At 37.3% G+C, this 23746-nt stretch overlaps 1 protein-coding gene, 1 long non-coding RNA gene and 1 pseudogene across 2 annotated transcripts; all 3 read right to left on the bottom strand.

The window, feature by feature from the left end:
* Positions 1–340: 340 nt before the first annotated feature.
* Positions 341–12975, bottom strand: LOC113113265 (NACHT, LRR and PYD domains-containing protein 3-like; annotated as a pseudogene).
* LOC113112877 (uncharacterized) lies at positions 6329–6995 on the bottom strand. The gene is made up of 3 exons (XR_003293502.1): positions 6904–6995; positions 6635–6748; positions 6329–6433 (listed from the first exon to the last, which is right to left on the bottom strand). It is a non-coding gene; the product is annotated as an uncharacterized LOC113112877 (long non-coding RNA).
* Positions 12976–15566: 2591 nt separating the features above from the next.
* Positions 15567–23349, bottom strand: LOC113113264 (NACHT, LRR and PYD domains-containing protein 14-like). Its single transcript, XM_026279408.1, has 10 exons — positions 23214–23349; positions 23019–23137; positions 22497–22585; positions 20104–20214; positions 17499–19262; positions 17215–17379; positions 16998–17114; positions 16723–16896; positions 15874–16047; positions 15567–15720 (listed from the first exon to the last, which is right to left on the bottom strand). Exons 1-10 carry the CDS (start codon positions 23347–23349, stop codon positions 15567–15569), a joined length of 3003 nt encoding a protein of 1000 aa, XP_026135193.1.
* Positions 23350–23746: the final 397 nt, after the last annotated feature.

Genomic DNA, 23746 nt, shown 5'->3' with positions numbered 1-23746 from the left:
TTTAAAACAGCAGTACATTTAAGAAAGGTTCGGTAACATATTGAGGAGTCTTTTAATTTCACAGTTTCTGTATTTCCACCTTTAGGTGCACCTAACTTATGAGCTTTATTTATGATCTTTTGTATCTAGTTCCTAAAATAAAAATTTAAAGAAACTGTAGTTGCCGTTCTATATTTATAATAATTAAATCCATTATACAACGTATCCACAGATCTTTACATTAGTGTAAACAATGCATGGCATTCTTTCCTCTAGTCACAATGTTGTTCTTCATACTGTATTGTACGGATTGCAGTGACATTAATATTGATGCATTTTCAATTTCTTTTAAAGTATTCTCTTAAACATTTGTGTTATTCAGTTTGTTTGATGATGTGTCCAGTATCTTGGAGAGCACTTTCAAGTCTGACTCTTCCAGATCATTCTCAAGCAGATCAAGTTCTTTCAGGTGGGATGGATGTGATTTCAGAGCTTCAGTCAATGCTGTCACTCCTTCGTGTGTTACATTACACTTGGACAACCTGAAGAGAGCAGAGTGGATTTTCACAAATTGGAAAATGTAAACAAATAATGGTACAAACGGTTTAGTTTTTGTGGAAATCTGATTTGGTTTTACAACTTTTACCTGAGCTTCTGTAGTTTACAGTGAGGCTGCTGCAGTCCAGTACAGAGTTTCTTCACTCCTGCATCTTGTAGATCATTAATACTCAGATCCAGATGTGTGAGACTGCAGGTCTTTGAGCTGAGAGCTGAAGCCAGAGCAGTGCAGCTTCTCTCAGTGATTCCACATTTGTCCAACCTGAGACAGAAATTAATTTGTAACATATGCTTCATTTTCCAACTTTATCAAAAACTATATTTCTTACCCCAGTGTTTTCAGTCTACAATTTGGATGCTGAAGAACAGCAGACAGCAGCTCTGCTCCCTGATCTCCAGGTCTGTTGTTGCCCAAGTCCAGTTCTTTCAGATGAGAGTTTGACCTAAGAACTGAAGCCAGAGATCCAAAACCTTCTGTTTTGATTTTGCAAGTTGAAAGTCTACAATAAGTAAAAAATGTAAAGTTCTTAATTATACAAATTATAGTACATAATATCACTTTAAATTAATAGTTAACCCGAAATAAATAAATCTGTATTTATTTATATTTGATTTAAATGCCAACCTCAAAACAGTATCATAAAAAGAATCCACATTTAAATTTTAAACTGAAATGTGTTTTTAGAACAGATGTTTAAATCATTACTGAGCTGTTGTTTTTTTAAGATATCCTCCTAGGACACAGACATAGACTTTTGTCCTCTGTAGAGGACATTATATTTTATGCATTTGTTTCTTATGCTGCAACCAATGTAATGACATAAAAAACAACACAATTCACAAAACATTTTTTTCTGGTTCTCATGAGGAATTAATTCTCAAATTACTTTGTGATTTGTCACGTGACATGTTGGCATCAACTGCGTCGAATAGTAGCACCCTTTTTTAACTGATGAGATTGTGTTTTATATTTTGAGAACGGTAATTAATCAGTAATTGCTTTGATTTCACTTTGTTCCTCACATAAAGTTATCGTATGGCTTCAGGAGACTTAAAATATTGCCTAGAAGTCATATGGAGTGCAATTATGAAAAAAAGTTTTTGTGCCTGGCATTTTAAATAAACACTAATTGTTATTTGGAAATTCTCCTCATGGGGGTGAGTAAATAATTTCCAATTTTGATTCGAGTGAATTATTACTTTAAAGTCAACATGGATTCAAAAGTCACATATTTTTGAATCCATGTTCTTCATCAACTTAACTTTTTGATTGACATCACCAAGGCCCCTTGGTGATTATTATTGTTTTGTTTTTTTATCATCATATAGAGACTTTTATTTACCTTTTAATGAATTCCCGATGGTTCAAATCAGGTTCAACCTTACTTTTTCCTACAGGATATCCTGAATTGTTTTATGTTGATTTTCATAGTGACAAATAGAATTGTTGCAACAGTAGCATTAGTTAACAGTTCTTCTCTGCCTTGACTTTATATTGCACTTCTTAAATGAATCATCAATTCAGATAGAGTTCATTACTAATTAAGTTTCTTATAACTCACTTTAGTGTTTCCAGTGCACAGTGAACTTTCTCCAGAGCAGCACAGAGATGTTTCACTCCAGAGTCTCCAATGTTGTTCCAGCTCAAGTCCAGCACTTTTAGATGTGAAGGGTTTAAACTCAGAGCTTTGCTCAGATAAACACAGCCTGCTTCTGTTACTCCACAGTTCTTGAGACTACAAAGAGGAGAGTACATATTCAGTAGTCTAATTACACTTATAAATCTGAATATACAATATCTGAAGCTTAAAGAAGAAACCTACTTCAGTGATTCCAGCCTACACTTTGTGTCCTCTAGTCCAGCAGTAGGAAGAATGATAAAATCAAGATCAGGTTTACAGACATCAGAACCCAGGATCCTCCTGACAATGGATTTATATATTTGATTAAACGTTTACAAGTAAAAAGGGCTTATATAGACATGTTGTTTCTGTTTTGCTTTACTGAACACACATACAGTATTTTTTTTAAGTCGTAGTGTGATCTTTTCAATCCAATACAGAGTATTTCTACTCCTGAGTCCTGCAGGTTGTTGTGGCTCAGGTCCAGCTCTCTGAGATTGGATATTGATGGAAGAACAGCAGAAAGCACAGCACATCCTATTTCTGTGATATTACAGTCATGCATCCTGCCAACACAAGTATATTATTAGCATAAGCTATTTAGATGTTATTTACTCTTTAAATAGTGGTAAATACTGTTGCACTAAGTATAAATAGCCACTAATATAATCTTATTTATGCTAAGTGCAAATAGTGATAAATGCTATTTATTGTAAAAATAAGTAATTGTAGTAGTTGTTGACTAGTTACACAAATTTTAAATGGAAACAGATTTTTTTATTTAACTTCATATCAATGACTTCATGTATGTAAGCAACTGAATGTTCTCACCAGATCTTTTTCGAAAGCTTGATAACAGGAAGCAGCCAGAACAGAGTCGCGTCTGATCTTCCATAGTTACAAAGTTCAAAATCCTCAAACTTCTCATTTGATGTCATTAAGATGTACACCAGAGCCGACCAGAGATCTGGGGACAGAGCTTCGCTGTTCAGCTTTCCAGAAGTCAGGTAGCTTTGGATTTCAGTAATGAGGGAATGATCATTGAGTTCATTCAGACAGTGGAATATAATAAGAGCCATTTCTGAGCAAGGGATTGTTTTTATCTTTTGCTTGAGATAATCAATAGTTTTCTCTGTTTCCAGGGAGCTGTCTGTCTTCTTCGCCAAAAGCCCTTTTAACAGACTGTGATTTGACTCCAGAGAAAGTCCAATCAGGAATCGAAGGAAAAGATCAAGATACCCATTCATACTTTTACATTTTTTTCAACTGCACACTTGTGTAAACTCAACATTGTCACCGGCTTTCCAGATTCATGTGCTTCAAGCACGTTTATTCTGCTGTTGTGGAAGGAGAGGTGCACATATAGAGCTGCTAGATGTTCCTGAATGCTCAGATGAACAAAGCAGAAGACTTTCCCCTGATACAAGCCAAACTCCTCCCTGAAGATCTGAGTGCACAATCCTGAGTACACTGATGCTTCTGTCACATCAATGCCACACTCTCTCAGATCTTCCTCATAGAAGATCAGGTTGCCTCTGTCCAGTTGCTCATATGCCAGTTTCCCTAATTTGAAAAGCATCTCTTTGTCAGAGTCCTTGTTCTCCTTGTACTTTGTGTCTTTAATATTAATCTGTGTCATCAGGAAGTGTGTGTACATCTGAGTGAGAGTCTTGGGAATCTCTCCATTCTCTGCTCGACTCAACATCTTCTCCAGAACAGCGGCTGAGATCCAGCAGAACACTGGGATGTGGCACATGATGAAGAGGCTCCTTGATGACTTCAGGTGTGAGATGATCCTTTCGACCAGAATCTGATCACTGACTCTCTTCCTGAAGTATTCCTCCTTCTGAGGATCACTGAAGCCTCGTACCTCTGTCACTCGATGGACACACTCAGAGGGAACGAGATCAGCTGCTGCTGGTCTGGAGGTGATCCAGATGAGAGCAGAGGGAAGCAGATTCCCCACAATGAGGTTCGTCAGCAGCACGTCCACTGATGCTGATTCACTTACATCACACAACCTCACATTGCTCTGAAAATCCAGAGATAGACGACACTCGTCCAGACCATCAAAGACGAACAACACTTTATATTTGTCACTGAAAATGTCTATTTCTTTTGTTTCAGGGAAAAAGACGTGAAGAAGATCTGAAAGACTGAGTGTTTTGTCCTTCATCAGATTGATCTCTCTGAAAGGAAGAGGAAATATGAGCTGGACGTCCTGATTCTCTTTCCCTTCAGCCCAGTCCAGGATGAACTTCTGCACAGAGACTGTTTTTCCAATACCAGCGACTCCCTTTGTCAGCACAGTTCTGATGGGTTTGTCTTGTCCAGGTAAAGCTCTAAAAATATCATTGCATTTGATTGGTATCGTTGCTCCTGCAGCAGCCTTCAAAGTTTTTTCTATTCTTTTAATTTCATGTTCATCACTGATCTCTCCATTCCCTCCCTCTGTGATGTAGAGTTCTGTGTAAATCTCGTTCAGGAGTGTTGAGTTTCCCTGCTTTGCAAATCCTTCAAAAATGTACAGATGCTTGTTTTTTATTTCTGATCTTAATCTTTGAATCTTGACTTCAACTGTTTCTGATTCAAATCTGTTGAAAACATGTTTATTAGTAGCAAGAAATGTAGACAGTTTAGGCACTATAAATGTGTCTTGATGGTTTTAACCTACTGATATTCCATGAATCTTCCAGGAGAGCTACCAGTCTTCTCTGCATCTTGACATGATTTTCTGTGTAAATCCCTTATAGACAAAACAATAGTTTTATATTCAATACTTTCATATTCATCGTTTTTGAGTTAATGCTAGCCAGCTTGTGAATTTACCAGAAATATTTTTATATCTCACCAACATTCTTATCTTATCTTGTCTTCCTCTTTCTCTTTTTTCACTGCCCTGTTGATCTTTGCTGGTCTTTGTTTATTTGTATCTTTTCTATCTTTCTTGTCATTCAACAAGCAATTAAGAGGAAGTGAAATAATCCAACCACACTAAACCTTTGTCTTCTCATCTGTCATCAGTGCCATCATTTGTTTGTCCTAGAATTATAGATACTTTTTGTTTACACTATTTATAATACACTTTACTAAAGTAAAATAAATGAGTACTTATAATAGAATGTTTCCTTAGTTTCAGTGGAAGTGATCTGTTCAGATAAATTGGCATTTGCATTGAATGATCACTCTTCATAGAACACTTGGAGAAAATGAGTCTGATGGGGGCCCCAACCCTTTGATAGGCCCCATCTCAGGACATAAAAAAACAAAACAAAAAACACGTAGAATGTATTTTTGCTTTGAAAAACAGTGGAATTAAAACTGCCTTTTTTTTTACTCGAGTGCTGCGTTTCTGGAATGCTGTGTCATGCTCAGACGCAAGTGCAAAGGTAGTGCAGTGAGGTGCAAAAGTGCGTGAAAAACTACCTTTTTTCCACCGGAACTGATCCATTTTGAAGTTGAATTGGCATTTGCATTGACCGGTCACTCTTCAAGGATAAAACACTAGGGGTAGATGAGTTTGATCTCTTCTGCTGAAGACTGACAGTGAAAATAAAAGACATTTGTTGATTTAAGCAGAAATTTGTTTAGTTTCGGAGAAGGTTAACAGTAAATCACTGAGGAGAGAAAGTGTTCTAAATATTATAATCTACATCATCCTTATGAATGTCACCACATCACTGCAGTTCTGAATATCTTTATCTTAAATAAGGCTATATTCACACTGCAAGCTGGGATTAATTTTAATTTATTGCTCAGATATCTCAGATTTTTTGAATGGCTGTTTACAAAATCATTTATAAAAGTGGCCAATATCAGATTCTAGTGTGAACGAATGACGGTGCTAACTGACCCACATATGCAAAAGAACGATAAAAAGACAGCATGAAGCGCTGTCATGTGAAAGTAAACACAAAGCCAGTGTAGTAAGCGTTTAGAAGTTCATTTATGTGTTGAAATGCTATGGAAGCAAGCTAATTCATGAGCAGGTGATAAGGAGGATGAAGTCAGCACTTGCGGTACATGTGCAAAGGTAGAGCAGTGAAGTGGAAAAATGGTTAGCTTAATGTTCTAAAACAGCACCAGGGAAAGTAACTTGGGAAATTAACTTTAACTTGTCATATTTTCCTGCTGTGTGAACTATGTGAAGTTATTTCCATTACCTTTTTTCCATCGGCTCTGATCCATTTTGCATTTGAATTGGCATTTGCATTGACCGGTCACTCTTCATGGACAAAACACTAGGGGCAGATGAGTCCGATCTCTCCTTCAAACTACAGCAGGAAACATAATTTTATCTTATGCTATACCTTGTGTTTATATCAAATGTGCTAGTGAAAAATCAGTAAAATTCATTGCATTTCTGTTATAAATAGAAAGGGGATCACTGAAGTAACATTGGATCACATTTTCACTGTAATTATAATATAAAGATGTTAATTTGATGACCACTGAAATGATAGAAAAGGGAATACCATAGTTGTGGTAGAAGTGTTTCATTTCTTAGCTGAATAGGCATTTGCATTGATCGGTCACTCTTAAACGACAAAACACTGGGCGCAGGTGAATCTGATCTTTCCTGATCAAAACTGTTAGATAAAACATTTTCAGAATTATTTATAATATTCTATTTCAGATTAAAAGTAAGTGGAACTGGAAATTACATGTCATTGTTACAGTTTTGCAATGTATTCACATCTATTCTATAGCAAATGTATGTATATGACAGCAATTAAAAATTTACCCATGATAAGAAGAAGAAGAATCTTTGTCTTTTAACTGATCCATCACTCTTTATGGACACACTGGGTTCTTTTGGCACACAGACATTTTTTTTTCTTCGTTAGGCAAAGATTACTTTTATTATTGAGTTTTTTTTTTACATGGAGAGCTGGAAATGTGAAAGAGAAACAGATCATGCATGTAATCTGGTTTTACTAGTTTTTCCTGATGCACCTGAGGGTGTAATCTAAGTGAACTGCTTTTAAAAAACATTATAAAGCATTAAATAACTGACATTGTTTGACTAATCACATATATTTTGTGTCATACAGTATGATGCCTATAGCTCCCCTGAGGAATCATTAAGATTACAATGTATTTTAGTTTACTCAACATTATAAAAACATTCAGCAAATAATATGATTGAAAAATTAATATTTCTCTAAATCATCAGGTGTAGCTCAAACTCAAGGATTCATCTTGCCTGCAATATATAGATGTATATTGAGATGCACTTACCATGTGTCTTCTGAATTTTTGCCAGTCCACATAAATCCGTTGAACTGAATGTTTTCTGTTTTCTCCACAGTCTGTATATCTGCTCTTCGGTAGTGTTGTGAGCAAGTCATGGCATTAAGGAAGTTGGCAATGGTTTAGTCTGTCACACCCATAAACCATCTGATGCACATTGTACATCGCACAACTGGATGACACTTTCTTGTTCAGCTTTCCAAAGAAAGCATAAAGATTATTAACCTAATGTTTTAATTCTGCAAATAATAATATATAATCTTTCTAGTGGTACTTACCTTGTGTTTCCAGAATTCCACTTGCTAATCCTAGCATTAAGGAAGTTGGCAGTGGCCCATAGTCTCAGACTCATTTGTCACACCCACTTATCGTCTGATTCTTGTTGTAAACAAAATGGAAAGCACTTTCTTAATGTAACATGTGCTAATCTAACTGGCTGGATTTGCAAACTTGAATAAGGCCACACCAGACTCATCGGTCTGCCTGCAAACAAAGTCATGTTTGCATGGTACCAGCTTTTGAGGATGAAATAATCCCTCAAATAAAGGATATTTGCTGTTTTGTTTGAGGTACTCAGTAACAAGTAGACTTAAGATGACCACAAGCAGAACAACTATTATGTTTATGCATGTGTACTGTACATTTATTACATATGTATAACTCACACTTTACAATAAGGTCATATTAGTTGAAATTACAACTGTCACAGGTTGCTGCAGTACAACACATGATCACACAAAGATGAAGGTAGAAGGTAAACTTAATAAACCAAAAGGGTAATAATCCACACAGAGAGAGAACAGCAACAAATACACACAATCAGTGTTTCATACCCGAAAAACACTAATAGAACAAACAGGAACTTAAATACACAGACAAATGTGACGATGACATGATGACATAATCAATCACAAGGGAAAACTATGTCAAGGAACACATAAGGGAAAAAAACTAACTAAAAGTCCATGTGGTTTGACAACAAGCAAATTCATAACCATGAAAGTATATATTACATACTTTAAAAACTGTTTAATCCTTTATAAAACCTGCTATCTGAACTCTCAGTCCATAGAAATTGTGATTTGTCTTTACTCTAAAGACATAGTCCATACAAAAATGTAATTCTGTCATTATTCACATCATTTAACCAAACAGTTGCTGGTAGCATTTGACTTGCATAGTATGGGGAGGGGGGGATCTTTAAGTCAATTCCATCAGCTGTTTGGTTACCAACATTCTTCAACATATCTTCTTTTGTGCTCACCAAAACAACCAAACAGGTTTGGAACAACATGAGAGTGAGTAAACAGAATGATGACAGAATTTTCATTTTGGGTGAACGATAGGTCAGATGTTATCACCGAATCATGCATGATAACTTCTCACAATGTTAAAAGCTTAAATGCTTATTCTTAGAGTTATCTTAAGGATTGCTGTTATATAGTGTTTTTTTCCAGTATAATGGCAAGCATATTCAAGTCTGATTCTTCCAGATCATTCTCAAGCAGATCGAGTTCTTTCAGGTGGGATGGATGTGATTTCAGAGCTTCAGTCAATGCTGTCACTCCTTCATGAGTTACATTACACTTGGACAACCTGAAGAGAGCAGAGTGGATTTATAAGCAGAGATGGTTTTGCTATTATTCCATTTGATTTTAAATGGCTTTAGATCTAAGATTGCACTAAATAAGACATTTCCAGATTTTTACCTCAGCTTCTGTAGTTTACAGTGAGGCTGCTGCAGTCCAGCACAGAGTTTCTTCACTCCTGATTCTTGTAGATCATTAATGCTCAGATCCAGATGTGTCAGACTGCAGGTCTTTGAGCTAAGAGCTGAAGCCAGAGCAGTGCAGCTTCTCTCAGTGATTCCACATTTGTCCAACCTGAGAAAAAAATAATCATAATATACACTGTTCCAACTACGTCAAATATAAAATGTGCTCACAAGTTTCTATATAGTAACCTCAGTGTTTTCAGTCTACAGTTTGGATGCTGAAGAACTGCAGACAGCAGCTCTGCTCCCTGATCTCCGGGTCTGTTGTTGCTCAAGTCCAGTTCTATCAGATGAGAGTTTGACCTCAGAACTGAAGCTAGAGATCCAAAGCCTTCTGGTTCAATGTTGCAACATGAAAGCCTATTGAAAAAAATTCCAGTATGTTTGATTGATATGATACAGTGATAGCAGAAAATTTCAAATTAGTATAATCAAGAAACCTTTAATTATAGTAAAAGCCTAATGAGTTAAATGTTTGCTAGTTTAATATTTTTTTAAATATTGGACATGGTGAGTACAGTAGTCCTTTTACTTGTTTTCCAATGTCTATGATGTTAATGTCCTTTATGTTATGGCTTTGAATATTCAGAGGTAGCCCTTATAAAACAAAAACCCTTCACCATGAAGCAATATAATTTAATGGTCAATTTATTGTTTACTTAATCTAGCACAAGTATTCAGAATCATCTTGCCTGAGTGTCTCCAGTTTACAGTGAGGATGATGCAGTCCAACAGAGAACAGCATAACACCTGAGTCCTGGAGCTCATTTTCACTTAGAGAGAGCTCTTTCAGGTTTGAAGCTGTTTGTAGTATTTTAGCCAATGCTATACAACTTTTGTGTGTTATGTTACAGTTATTTAACCTGTTAAAACAATTAAAATGTGCTTTAGTTATTTATTAACTTTAAATGTATTTAATGATTAGCTAAATAAGCTCATAATTGTGTAATAACTCACTTTATTGTTTCCAATGCACAGTGAATTTTAACCACAGCAGCGCAGAGATGTTTCACTCCAGAGTCTCCAATGTTGTTCCAGCTCAGGTCCAAAACTTTCAGATGAGAAGGGTTTAAACTCAGAGCTTTGCTCAGGTAAACACAGCTTGCTTCTGTTACTCCACAGTTCTTAAGACTGCAGAGAGGAGAGGTAATACATTTGAGATCTCAATCCAAAGACAAAAGTCTTGTTTCAAATTAGGCAGGAAAAAGTCTATTTTAAAGACAGTTAACAGAACCTACTTCAAGGATTCCAGTCTACACTCCGTATCCTGTAGCCCTGCAGTGAGACATAGGAAAGCTTCATACTTGAGCTGATTATCTTGTTCATTTTGATTACTGCTGAACCATTCCTCCCTTCTGAAGAGGCATAGAAATATTTCTTTAAATGTCTTCATAAAGTATGTACATTATGTATTTGTAATATAATATTGTAATATTTAACTTCAAACAAACATACAGTTTTGGTGCATAGCATGAGTTTTTTACTCCTGTGCTGAGTATTTCTACCCCTGCATCCTGTAGGGTGTTATTGCTCAGGTCCAGCTCTCTCACATTGGATAGTGATGGCAGAACCATACACAGTGATACACATCCTCTGGTTGTGATATTACAGTCATGCAACCTGGAAGAGCAAGTAGACTGTCATTTTTTTTTATTCATTGCCATTTTATTATATATCAATTTTCTGCACTCACATGTAAAGTTAATTCCAAAAGGTGCTCATCAAAGTCAAGTAGTCACACCCGTTTATTTATTTTTATATGTAATTGATTTTGAATACGTCATGTAAGTACCCAGACAGCAAGCAGTTTCGGCCCAGGTCTGGCCCACATCTGGCCCACATGGATTTCATGTGGGCCAGATGTTGGCCGGATCTGGGACAACACTATGTTGCTGTCTGGGTAGTTAAATGTTCTCACCAGATCTTTTTCGACACCTTGATCACAGGAAGCAGCCAATACAGAGCAGTGTCTGATCTTCCATAGTTACAAAGTTCAAAATCCTCAAACTTCTCATTTGATGTCATTAAGATGTACACCAGAGCCGACCAGAGATCTGGGGACAGAGCTTCACTGTTCAGCTTTCCAGAAGTCAGGTAGCTTTGGATTTCAGTAATGAGGGAATGATCATTGAGTTCATTCAGACAGTGGAACAAAATAAGAGCGATTTCTGAGCAAAGGATTGTTTTTAGCTTCTGCTTGAGATAATCAATAGTTTTCTCTGTTTCCAGGGAGCTTTTTTGTCACCAAAAGCCCTTTTAATAGACTGTGATTTGACTCCAGAGAAAGTCCAATCAGGAATCGAAGGAAAAGATCAAGATACCCATTCATACTTTTTAAATTTTTTTCAACTGCACACTTGTGTAAACTCAACATTGTCACCGGCGTTCCAGATTCATGTGCTTCAAGCACGTTTATTCTGCTGTTGTGGAAGGAGAGGTGCACATATAGAGCTGCTAGATGTTCCTGAACACTCAGATGAACAAAGCAGAAGACTTTCCCATGATACAAGCCAAACTCCTCTCTGAAGATCTGAGTGCACAATCCTGAGTACACTGATGCTTCTGTCACATCAATGCCACACTCTCTCAGGTCTTCCTCATAGAAGATCAGGTTACCTCTATCCAGCTGCTCATATGGCAGTTTCCCTAGTTTGAAAATCATCTCTTTGTCTTTGCTCTTCTTAACATTGTACTTTGTGTCTTTAATATTAATCTGTGCCATCAGGAAGTGTGTGTACATCTGAGTGAGAGTCTTGGGAATCTCTCCACTTTCTGCTCGACTCAACATCTTCTCCAGAACAGTGGCTGAGATCCAGCAGAAGACTGGGATGTGGCACATGATGAAGAGGCTCCTTGATGACTTCAGGTGTGAGATGATTGTATTGGCCAGACTCTGATCACTGACTCTCTTCCTGAAGTATTCCTCCTTCTGAGGATCATTGAAGCCTCGTACCTCTGTCACTCGATGGACACACTCAGAGGGGACGAGATCAGCTGCTGCTGGTCTGGAGGTGATCCAGATGAGAGCAGAGGGAAGCAGATTCCCCACAATGAGGTTCGTCAGCAGCACGTCTACTGATGCTGATTCACTTACATCACACAACCTCACATCACTCTGAAAATCCAGAGACAGACGACACTCGTCCAGACCATCAAAGATGAACAACACTTTATATTCATCACTGGATATTTTCATGTCTTTTGTTTCAGGGAAGAACATCTGAAGAAGATCTGAAAGACTGAGTGTTTTGTCCTTCATCAGATTGATCTCTCTGAAAGGAAGTGGAAATATGATCTGGACGTCCTGATTCTCTTTCCCTTCAGCCCAGTCCAGGATGAACTTCTGCACAGAGACTGTTTTTCCAATGCCAGCAACTCCCTTTGTCAGCACAGTTCTGATGGGTTTGTCTTGTCCAGGTAAAGCTCTAAAAATATAATTGCATTTGATTGGTATCGTTGCTCCTACAGGAGCCTTCAAAGTTTTTTCTATTCTTTTAATTTCATGCTCATTACTGATCTCTCCATTCCCTCCCTCTGTGATGTAGAGCTCTATGTAGATGTCATTCAGAAGTTTTGGGTTTCCCTGCATTTCAAATCCTTCCAAAATGTACAGTTGCTTCTTTTTTATTTCTGTTTTTAATCTATGAATCTTGACGTCGGGACTTTTTGAATCACATCTGTTGAAAACATGTTTTTCAGTAACTGAGAATATGCACACAGTACAGATACTATAAATAAGACTCTTGATGCATTGAACCTACTGATGAATGAATTCTCCAGGAAAGCTGCCAGTCTTCAGATCATCCTGACATGATTTTGTTAGTGAATACCTTATAGACAAAATAATATTTTGTAATAAGCATTAAAATCTCAACATTGTACAACCTATGAGAATTAAGACTTTTGTCTGAGAATTGTAAAAACTTTTGCAAACTATTTACCCTTCACTTTGTTGAAGCATAATAAATGAGTTCTTATAGTAGAATGTTACCTTAGTCCCAGTGGAGGTGGTTCATTTAGATGAATTGGCATTTGCATTGACCGGTCACTCTTCATAGACAAAACACTTGGGGAAGATGAGTCTGATCTCTCCTGCTGGAGACTGAAAGCAAAGCTTACCATTGGTAGATTTGAATAAAGAAGAAATCTGGTATTTTAGTAAAGATTGCCTAAAAAGCATCGATGAGGGTCCAATTTTTTTTAAAAATCTGAATCCTTATAGCTGTTTTACTGTTTACTGTTTTACCTGATGACCCACTCTTCTATCTATCTTTATCTTAAACAAGCAATTGTCATTACCCTTTTTCCATTGATCCATTTTTCAGCTGAATTGGCATTTGCATTGAGCGGTCGCTCTTCATGGACAAAACACTAGGACTAGAAGGGTCTGATCTGTCGACCAAACTGTGAGAGGGAACACAATATTTTTTTATGCTATAATATAAATTAAGATTAAAAATGTTCAAAACACAACCATTTTCTTAAAATGTTTAACAGTAATTGTAATGATATAATTATGTTAATTTGACAATTTATTTGATAATTAAGATTAAAACGATGTACAAATATACCTTAGATGTGGAAGATGTGTTGTATTTCTTAAGTAAACCGGCATTTGCATTGATCGGTTGCTCTCCATAGACAAAACACTGGGCTCAGGTGAATCTGATCCCTCCTGATCACAACTGTCAGAATCCACGTTGTGTTTTTTGTACCTATTGTTTTTTTATATTATAGATTTGTATTCCCAACATAATAAATTGGCAAAGAAAGCCTTTTGTTCTGAGGAAGAGAAACATGATTAAGTATGTAATCTCTCTTTAAGATCAGGCTTCACTGGTTTTTGTTATTAGTGTTAGGCAGTAAAGTATAATGAAGAAAAACCTTAAAATAATTTTCAACAATAATTGAAAAATATTACAAAGTAATACATATATGAAATCAAAATTTAATTGTATGTAACACATACAAATACAGTTTTTTTGTAACACCTAGAATTAATCATAGCTAATCTCCCACATTATAATAGTTTGTTGTGTCTGGTGTGATCCATCAGATCCTTTTCTTGGTCTGGGCAGTATCGTACTTACCATATGTCAACCAGTTTGATGATTTCTATTTTTCCACAGGCTATCTGCCCCAGGCTTATATGTCGTCCTCAGTGTTGTTAGTGAATTCTGATGTCAAGGAAGTTGGTGAAGGCTAAGCCTCAGGCATTACGGACCGCCCACAGTATGCGCACTAACTGCCTTATCAGGGCAACATCTGTGAGAGAGGCTAAACAGGTATTTTTTTATCAGTTTGTTAACATCAGCTTGTTAAAAAAAGCACCAGGATACACAAAGGACAAAGCACAAAGGAACCATACTCTTTGTCATGCTTGCATTTTTTAAGAATATTCAGTTTAAACTATATTTAGCAATCTGGTTTGTCTTGTTTTCTGATTGTCAGCATTATAATATATTCTGTACTTGGAGACTTATTCATACGTAATGTGAGACTGATAAAATAAAGGTTTGTTTCTCAAACAGTACAGTAAATCATAGGAGCTATTGCTGTAGGACCTTGAGACATTCTAAAACAATGTTTGATTCTCTGTGGAAAGCACTGCTGATAGATTTTTATTATTATTACATTCAAAACAAAGGTAAAGATAATTAAGGATTTCTTGTTTCTTCAAATAAAATCCTCAGATTTTAAATGTTGAAATGCAAAATCTTATGTGAATAGTTGTCTGTTTTTTAAAGCAATTGAATGAGTGCAGAAGAAATGCAGTACCCCACAAATAATACAGAAAAAAAGTGTATGTGAATGTGCAGCTTCATTGTTTAGCTAAAATGCTCCTGCAAAGAATTATCACTTTTCAGGTATTTGAGGTTAAAATACAGTTTATATGCCTAATTGCTTTGTTTAGTTTTTTTACATGTATTTTTGCAGCACATAATTTAAAGAAAATAACAGAACAGGACTAACAACAAAAGTTTTAAGATTTTTATTTTCAACAGAGAGTGCTTTTAGTTATTCAACAAAACAATGAAAGCATCAAAGAACATACTTTTTTTCATTGGTTTTATAAAAATTATTTTGTTACAATTCAGAAAAGGCTGAAATAGATACATTTTTTTCCCTTTTCACAGCTGTCTAAAAAAACTGCCGGTGGATATCTCCTGTTTTCAAACGGATGGCAGCTTCTAAAAAATGGAGACCCTCTGCACTGAACCAAATGGAACATGTACTGGTGAGTGTCCTGGTTTTCCTCTATGCTTTGCTCTAGCCTTCATTCTGGTTTTGATTTGTTTGTATTCTTTTTATTTGCAACCAGTTTAGGAATTATCTTCCTAATTAGTGTTCTTAAAGATTTCTGTGCATTTTGTTTATTTTTATGATGTGTCCAATATTATAGAGAGCACTTTCAAATCTGATTCTTCCAGATCATTCTCAGAAAGATCAAGTCCTTTCAGGTGGGATGGATTTGATTTCAGAGCTTCAGTCAGTGCTGTCACTCCTTCATGTGTAATATTACACTTGGACAACCTGAAGAGAGCAGAGTGGATTTCTTAGCACAGGTTTGCTATTGCTTCTTAGTTTAACAGTTTCTTAATGTATAGTTTAGCATCCAGTTACGCAAGTTTTCTTAAGTAATATAAGTGTATAATATAATAATGTAACAGTTTTGCAGACTTTCACCTCAGCTTCTCTAGTGTACAGTGAGGATTCTGCAGTCCAGCGGAGAGCTTCTTCACTCCTGAGTCTTGTAGGTCATTAATGCTCAGATCCAGATGTGTCAGACTGCAGGTCTTTGAGCTGAGAGCTGAAGCCAGAGCAGTGCAGCTTCTCTCAGTCATTCCACATTTGTCCAACCTGAAAAAAAAACATAATATACACTGTTCTAACTTCGTCGAATACAAAATGTGCTCACAAGTTTCTATATACAGTATTAACCTCATTGTTTTTAGTCTACAGTTGGGATGCTGAAGTACAGCAGACAGCAGCTCTGCTCCCTGATCTCTGGGTCTGTTGTTGCTCAAGTCCAGTTCTCTCAGATGAGAGTTTGACCTCAGAACTGAAGCCAGAGATCCAAAGCTTTCTGTTTCGATGTTGCAACATGAAAGCCTATTGAAAGAAATTCCAGTATATTTGACTGATATGATACAGTGGTAGCAGAAAATGTCAAATTAGTATAATCAAGAAACCTTTAATGATAGTAAAAGCCTAATGACTTTAATTTATTGTTTACTTAATCTAGCACAAGTATTCAGAATCATCTTGCCTGAGCGTCTCCAGTTTACAGTGAGGATGATGCAGTCCAACAGAGAACAGCATAACACCTGAGTCCTGGAGCTCATTTTCACTTAGAGAGAGCTCTTTCAGGTTTGAAGCTGTTTGTAGTATTTTAGCCAATGCTATACAACTTTTGTGTGTTATGTTACAGTTGTTTAACCTGTTAAAACAATTAAAAGGCTCTTTAATCATTATTACACCTTTACATTTATTTCATGATTTGCTAAATAAGCTGTTAATTGTGTAATAACTCACCTTATTGTTTCCAATGCACAGTGAATTTTAACCACAGCAGCGCAGAGATGTTTCACTCCAGAGTCTCCTATGTTGTTCCAGCTCAGGTCCAGCACTTTCAGATGAGAAGGGTTTAAACTCAGAGCTTTGCTCATGTAAACACAGCTTGCTTCTGTTACTCCACAATTCTTAAGACTGCAGAGAGGAGAGGTAGTACATTTGAGGTCTCAATCCAAAGACAAAAGCCTTGTTGCAAATTTGGCAGGAAAAAGTATATTTTAAAGAACAGAACCTACTTCAAAGTTTCCAGTATACACTCCATATCCTGTAGCCCTGCAGTGAGACGTATGAAAGTTTCATACTTAAGCTCAATATCTTGTTCATCTTGCTGATTACTGAACAATTCCTCCATTCTGAAGAGACATAGAAATGTTTCTTTAAATATATTTGTCTGTATGTAATGTATTTATAATATAATATTGTAATATTTAATTTTACACCATATAAACACACAGTTTTGGTGCATAGCATGAGTTCTTTATTCCTACGCTGAGTATTTCTACCCCTGCATCCTGCAGGCTGTTATTGCTCAGGTCCAGCTCTCTCACACTGGATAGTGATGAAAGAAGTGTAGACAGTACCAAACAGCCTCTTTTTGTGATATTACAGTCATGTAACCTGGAAGAGTAAGTAGACTTTCAAAAAGCACATACAACTTTTTTTATTTATTATTTATGTAATTTCATCATATCAATTTTCTTCACTCACACATATAGGAAATACCAAAAAGTGCTCACCAGGCCTTGGTAAACAGCTTGATCACAGGATGCAGCCAGGCAAGGACTATGTCTGATCTACCATATTTAGCTAATTCAAACTCATCAAACTGCTCATGTGTTGTCATTAAAATGTACATCAGAGCAAGTCCAAGTTCTTGGGACTGGATTTCTTGAACTTTTCCTGAAGTTATGTACCTTTGGATTTCATCAGTTAGAGAATGATCATTAAGTTCATTTAGACAGTGGAACAGAAGGACACTTGTTTCTGGACAACTAGTAGATTTTATCATTTCCTTTAGATACTTAATAATTTTCACTGTGTCCTGTGGAAAGATTTTTATTTTATTTAAAAACCTTTCTAGAAGAGCCTGATTTGACTCCATTGAAAGTCCCATGAGAAAGCGAAGAAAGAGGTCAAGATATCCATTCTTACATGTTAAAGTTTTAACAACTGCACACTTAAGTATGTCATTAATTTCTTCTTCTTTAGATGCTTTGTCCTCTACAAGCACATTTTTGCCACTGTTGTTGAAGGAGAGGTGTACATATAGAGCTGCTAGATGTTCCTGAACGCTCAGATGAACAAAGCTGAAGACTTTCCCCTGATACAAGCCAGACTGCTTTCTGAAGATCTGAGAGCACAATCCTGAGTACACTGATGCTTCTGTTACATCAATGCCACACTCTCTCAGGTCTTCCTCGTAGAAGATCAGGTTGCCTTTCACAAGCTGCTGAAAAGCCACTTTCCCCAGTTTGAAGATCATGTCTTCATCTGTCACGTTCTTCTCATAGTCCTTCTCATGTTTAATGTTGGTCTGAAGGATCAGGAAGTGTGTGTACATCTGAGTGAGAGTGTTGGGAATCTCTCCACTCTCTGCTCGATTCAACATCTTCTCCAGAACAGCGGCTGAGATCCAGCAGAAGACTGGGATGTGGCACATGATGAAGAGGCTCCTTGATGACTTCAGGTGTGAGATGATTGTATTGGCTAGACTCTGATCACCGATTCTCTTTCTGAAGTATTCCTGCTTCTGTGGTTCATTGAAGCCTCGTACCTCTGTCACTCGATGGACACACTCAGAGGGGATGAGATCAGCTGCTGCTGGTCTGGAGGTGATCCAGATGAGAGCAGAGGGAAGCAGGTTCCCCACAATGAGGTTTGTCAGCAGCACGTCCACTGATCTCTCGTTGGTCACATCCTGTAGAGTCTCATTGGTGTTAAAGTTTAAGGGAAGACGGCACTCATCCAGACCATCAAAGATTAAAACAACAGAAGAGTTTTGAATCAAATGTAAACTTATCTCTTTCATCAAGAAGGTTTGAAGAAGACTGACTAGAGTGAACTTTTTGTCCTTCATCAGATTGATCTCTCTGAAAGGAAGTGGAAATATGAGCTGGACGTCCTGATTCTCTTTCCCTTCAGCCCAGTCCAGGATGAACTTCTGCACAGAGACTGTTTTTCCAATGCCAGCGACTCCCTTTGTCAGCACAGTTCTGATGGGTTTGTCTTGTCCAGGTAAAGCTCTAAAGATGTCACTGCATTGGATTGGTATTGTTGCTCCTGCTGCAGTAAAGTTTTTTTCTATCCTAGTAAACTCATGTTTATTACTGATCCCTCCAGCTTCTTCTTCTATGATGTAGAGCTCAGTGTAGATCTGGTTCAAGAGTGTTGGGTTTCCCTGCTTTCCCAATCCTTCAAAAATATACTGATGTTTCCTTTTAATGTAAGATTTTAATCTTTGTTGGATCTCTTGTGTATTATCGTGTATTTGCAGTTTGTACCTAGAAAAGAAACGCAAATAATAAAACCAAAAGTTTGTTATAAATATATGTGCTCTATACAAAGTCAAATGTAAGCTTGAACCTTTCAAGGGATTTATTATGAAATAATGAAGCTGTGTTTTCTTTATTTTGTCTCAGTGTTTTTTTACAACATTTATTTCAAGTTACACTGATTCACAATTGCAAGTGTGATGGATATCATAGGCAAGATGTTATTTGAAAATAACTTACATTTTTCTCTTTTCATTTAACAGTTTAACTGTTGTGCTATAAAACCATACCTCTGGTGTGGTGGCTTTTTTTCATCTTTCACATGAATTGTGATTTGTCTTGCACTTTCATCAGGTGTATGTGATTTCAACAGTGAACTGAAAAAAACAACAACAATAACATTAGATCTCAGATTTATTGCAGTTTTCATCTCCATTACTTTGATGTATTTCATTAAGTAAAATTCTCAAATTATATACTCATTCTTAATAGTGCACCAATTTGTAAATAATTTAAACAAAGCTGTCAAAACTGAACGCTTCATTAAAAACCAAATTTCGGCCCCATTTTTACACAATTACTTTGGTGTTTAGTGGATAGTGTGTTATTTGAGTTCATGTTAAATTTATGTTCTGTGATATTTTTTACTGAAGGAGAATGTGGTTAAACCTGTGCTTAATAAAGAAAGCTCTGTGTGGGGGAACAGGTAAAGAATATTTGTAGTTTTGAAATACGTCTTTGACATGAAGTGAAGTAGTGGTTTGAAATTCACAGAATCTGTTTAAGTGTGCAAGGAACTGCGCAAAAACCATAATTGATGCATGCAATGTCACATAAAACAGTTATTTACCTTTGATCAGATGCAGATTCTTCGTCTTTTAACTGAATTGGCATTTTCATCGACATGTCACTTTTCAGGGACCAAACACTGGGATCAGGTGAATGTGATCTTTCCTTAGCACTGAAAAGCAACAAAATTCATCTCACCATAGTTCAGAAATGAAATTGATGTCATAAAGATTTAAGAAAAATATAAGTTGCAAGTTTTTTTGTTTTGTTACATCACAAAACTAAAACAAAACAACTATTTGTTTTGCTTTATTTTTATACTTCACCAGTGTTAATTTTGACGGCAAATTCGGATTTAGTCTTAGTCTTAGTCTTTTGAATAACACACCATTTAGTTTTAGTCACATTTTAGTCATCTGAAATGTTTTAGTCTTAGTCTAGTTTTAGTCGACTAAATATCATAAGAGTTTTAGTCTTAGTCTAGTCTTAAGTCTTTTAGTCTAGTTTTTTTTTAGTAGAACAAAGTCAACTTAGTTGACTTGACTAAATGTTTCCATCAGTCTGTTATGGAATGGTATTTATAAAATAAACATAAGGCCTGCTCTCAATGCAAAATATACATGCTCTCTGAAAAAGATATGCATTCGTCCTGAATGATATGCAATGCATATGACATTCTTTCAAGATGAAGTACAGTATTATTGAAATAGACAACCACCTATATTATATTTGTATTGTATGTTCATTCTATTTCTTTATTTGTGCTATTTACACAAAGTTTACATTTTTTTAAGTTTGTTTTTGTTCATTTAAAATAGCACTGCATAGTCTTCACTGTAAAATAAAATACACAATCAAACCAAAATGTATTCAGACACCTTCAACGTTTCTTACAATATCACAGTTTATTTGCTGTAGTTTAGAAATTGGTAATAAAATATGACAATAACTTGGGGTTAAACTGTGTCAGAACAACAAATTCATCTTGATAATGTCTGATGCAATGCTTAATTTGGTTCAGTCTGTGGTGTGAAAAGGTTGCATTAGCAATTAAAGAAAGAAACACTTTTTTGTCACTAGTAAAACAATATAATCTATTCTATCAGATTTTTGGATTGACTTTGGATAAATTCTTGTTAAAACTACAAAGTAATTCAATCAAGAGTAGTGAGTGATTTACTTTCATTTTCATACATTAAAGACACTGACAGCAGAGCTAGTAAATTAGGCGCGGTCCCTTTAAGAGACAAATGCATCCATTATAAAGATACGCATCCGATTTCTTTCCAACTCTTTACTTTCACTGAAGACATAACTGCAGACTTTTTCGAACACACTTTCCAAGACGGGTATTTCGACATATTTAGTATGTATTTGTTGTCGGTACAAAAGCAAGAAGACTTTGAGACGCGTCTCATCTTGCTCCCTGAACACCAGAACACCGCGCTGCTGAATTGAGCTCTTTCACTTTTTGGCTATTTTTCTTATGTTTATTTAAAATGCGATTTGTATTTGTTTGTTCAGGTGCAGAAAGACGCAAACGTCCGGAAGGAGAGCTCGGTTCAGTGTTGCGCGAGTAACCAGCTGCTCTGCTCAGTTCAACTTTCCCGCATCGCGGGGCTGAAGCCAACTTGATGTGTTGAATGCTCGGAGCACATTATAAAACGTATTCTTAAAATACACATTTCTGTTTTAATAAATGCTCATATTAAAACATAGCATTACACATAAGTAGGTACAAAAATAATTAGTGATACATTTACGACCCCATAAAAATTTGGGTCGCAATGGCATTTCAAAAGGTCGCAGTTTAGTTCCCTGTGTAAACAACTTAACTGTTATGAAAACGTCCTCGAAACTGTGCGAATTTCTGCAAACTCATCTTTGTTCTCTTTTCTGTGTAACTGCTGCTGCGTTTGTTTAGCTGTTGCGCTTGCATTTGCCGCAGCTTTTTAAAATGGCTCGGCTGCTTCTGCATAGATCAACCTACCCTCAAAGATTCGCTCTGATTGGATCTCTTCTCCATTCGTCCCTCCCATATATTTTCGTCTCATTTTTATTCGTTGACTAAAGTGTCAGTTATATTTCGTCACGTTTTTCGTCATCATATCTGACTTTTTATTTAGTTTTTATTTAGTTTTCGTCCGTGAAAAAGGTTAGTTGACGAATATTTTTCGTCATAGTCTTCGTCAACGAAATTAACACTGTACTTCACAATAGGAAGAAAACGTCTAAGGTTACGTATGTAACCCTGGTTCCTTGAATGAACGAGACGCTGCATTGAAATGTATCAGTCCAATGGATGGGCGAAACGTCATAGGCGGGTGACGTTATAGACCAGGAAGCATAAAAGCACGAGTGACGAAGCCGGCATCCAGCCTCAAAGGATGAAGCAAGCACCGGACAGAGATACAGTGTGTAGTTCCTTTGAGGAACCAGGGTTACATACGTTACCTTAGACGTTCCTCTTCAGGAGCTCGAGTTGTGTCGAGAACACTTTGGGGAACGAGAATGCCTATGCCGCCAGACTTCCGAATCTCTGCCTAGTGTGGAAGAGCAAATCTAAAGAAAGAGAGGAGACAGGAGCCTGACAGTAATCGGGGACAACCCGTCCAATGGCCAAACTTCAGAAGGATTGAGCTTTAACCGCCAAGAGAGGGGAGATCAGAGGACTCGAGGCTTAGGATAGCATCCTGATCACTGCTTAGCATAGGCTTCTTCTGGCCGGAGATCTCAGACTCAGTGCACCATAGAGGAAACATGGAGTGGGGCGCGGTAGGCCGCCATGTAGACCTTCAGGGTGGAGTGGGTCAACCCTGCGGAGAGAAGCGTCTGCAGGAACTCCAGCACTGTACCAACTGGGCAGTCAACTGGGTCAAGCTGGCAGTCTCTGCGTCAAGAAGTGAAAAGCTTCCACTTCAAGGCATACGGTTTCCTCATTGAGGAAGCTCTGGATTGGAGAACAGTCTCAACAACCTCGGTTGAGAGACCGGAAGCAATGAGCTGTGCCTCCTCAGAGACCACACCTACAGCCTCTAAGCTCCATGCAGGGATGCACCCTCCACCTGTGAGAGGAGATCTCTCCTGACGGGAACCTCTCATGGAGTGCCATCAAAAAGATAAATAAGGCCTAAGAACCATACCCGGCCTGGCCAGAAAGGGGCTACTAACAGCAGCCGAACTCCATCGCCCGAACTCTCTGCAGAACTCCCAGGAGTAGAGCAATTAGGGGAAAAACGTAGAGATGAAGCCTTATACACGTCTGTAAAATGGCAGGGGAGCTGGATGGGTCAGAGGAAGCCTCCATTCCCCAGGCCTCGGCCCCGGACTTGACAAGATGTCTGCTCCCATATTAAAATGCCCAGGAATGTGGACTGCTCTCAGCGAGAGTAGTTCACTCTGGGACCACACAAGGATCTGGTACGCTAGTTTTTATAAGAGTTTGAGTGCAGACCACCTTGGTGGTTAATGTAAGAGACCACTGCTGTACACTACACTGTACACTGCACAGCAACACATGGTGACCTCTTAGGTCTGGGAGAAAGTAATGTAGTGCTTGAAGCATGGCCAGCATCCTCAGGCAGATGATATGCCATGTCAGATGGCGGCCACTCCACAGGCACTAATGACCGCACCCCAGCCAGTAGGGGGATGTGTCCATCGCAAGCATTACGCAGCGACAAGGAGCTTCCAGCACCGGGCCC

This window comes from Carassius auratus, chromosome 13, assembly GCF_003368295.1.
Source record: "Carassius auratus strain Wakin chromosome 13, ASM336829v1, whole genome shotgun sequence".
Lineage (NCBI taxonomy): Eukaryota > Metazoa > Chordata > Actinopteri > Cypriniformes > Cyprinidae > Carassius > Carassius auratus.
The sequence above is the reverse complement of the archived record's forward strand: the minus strand, read 5'-3'. Positions and strand labels throughout refer to the sequence as shown.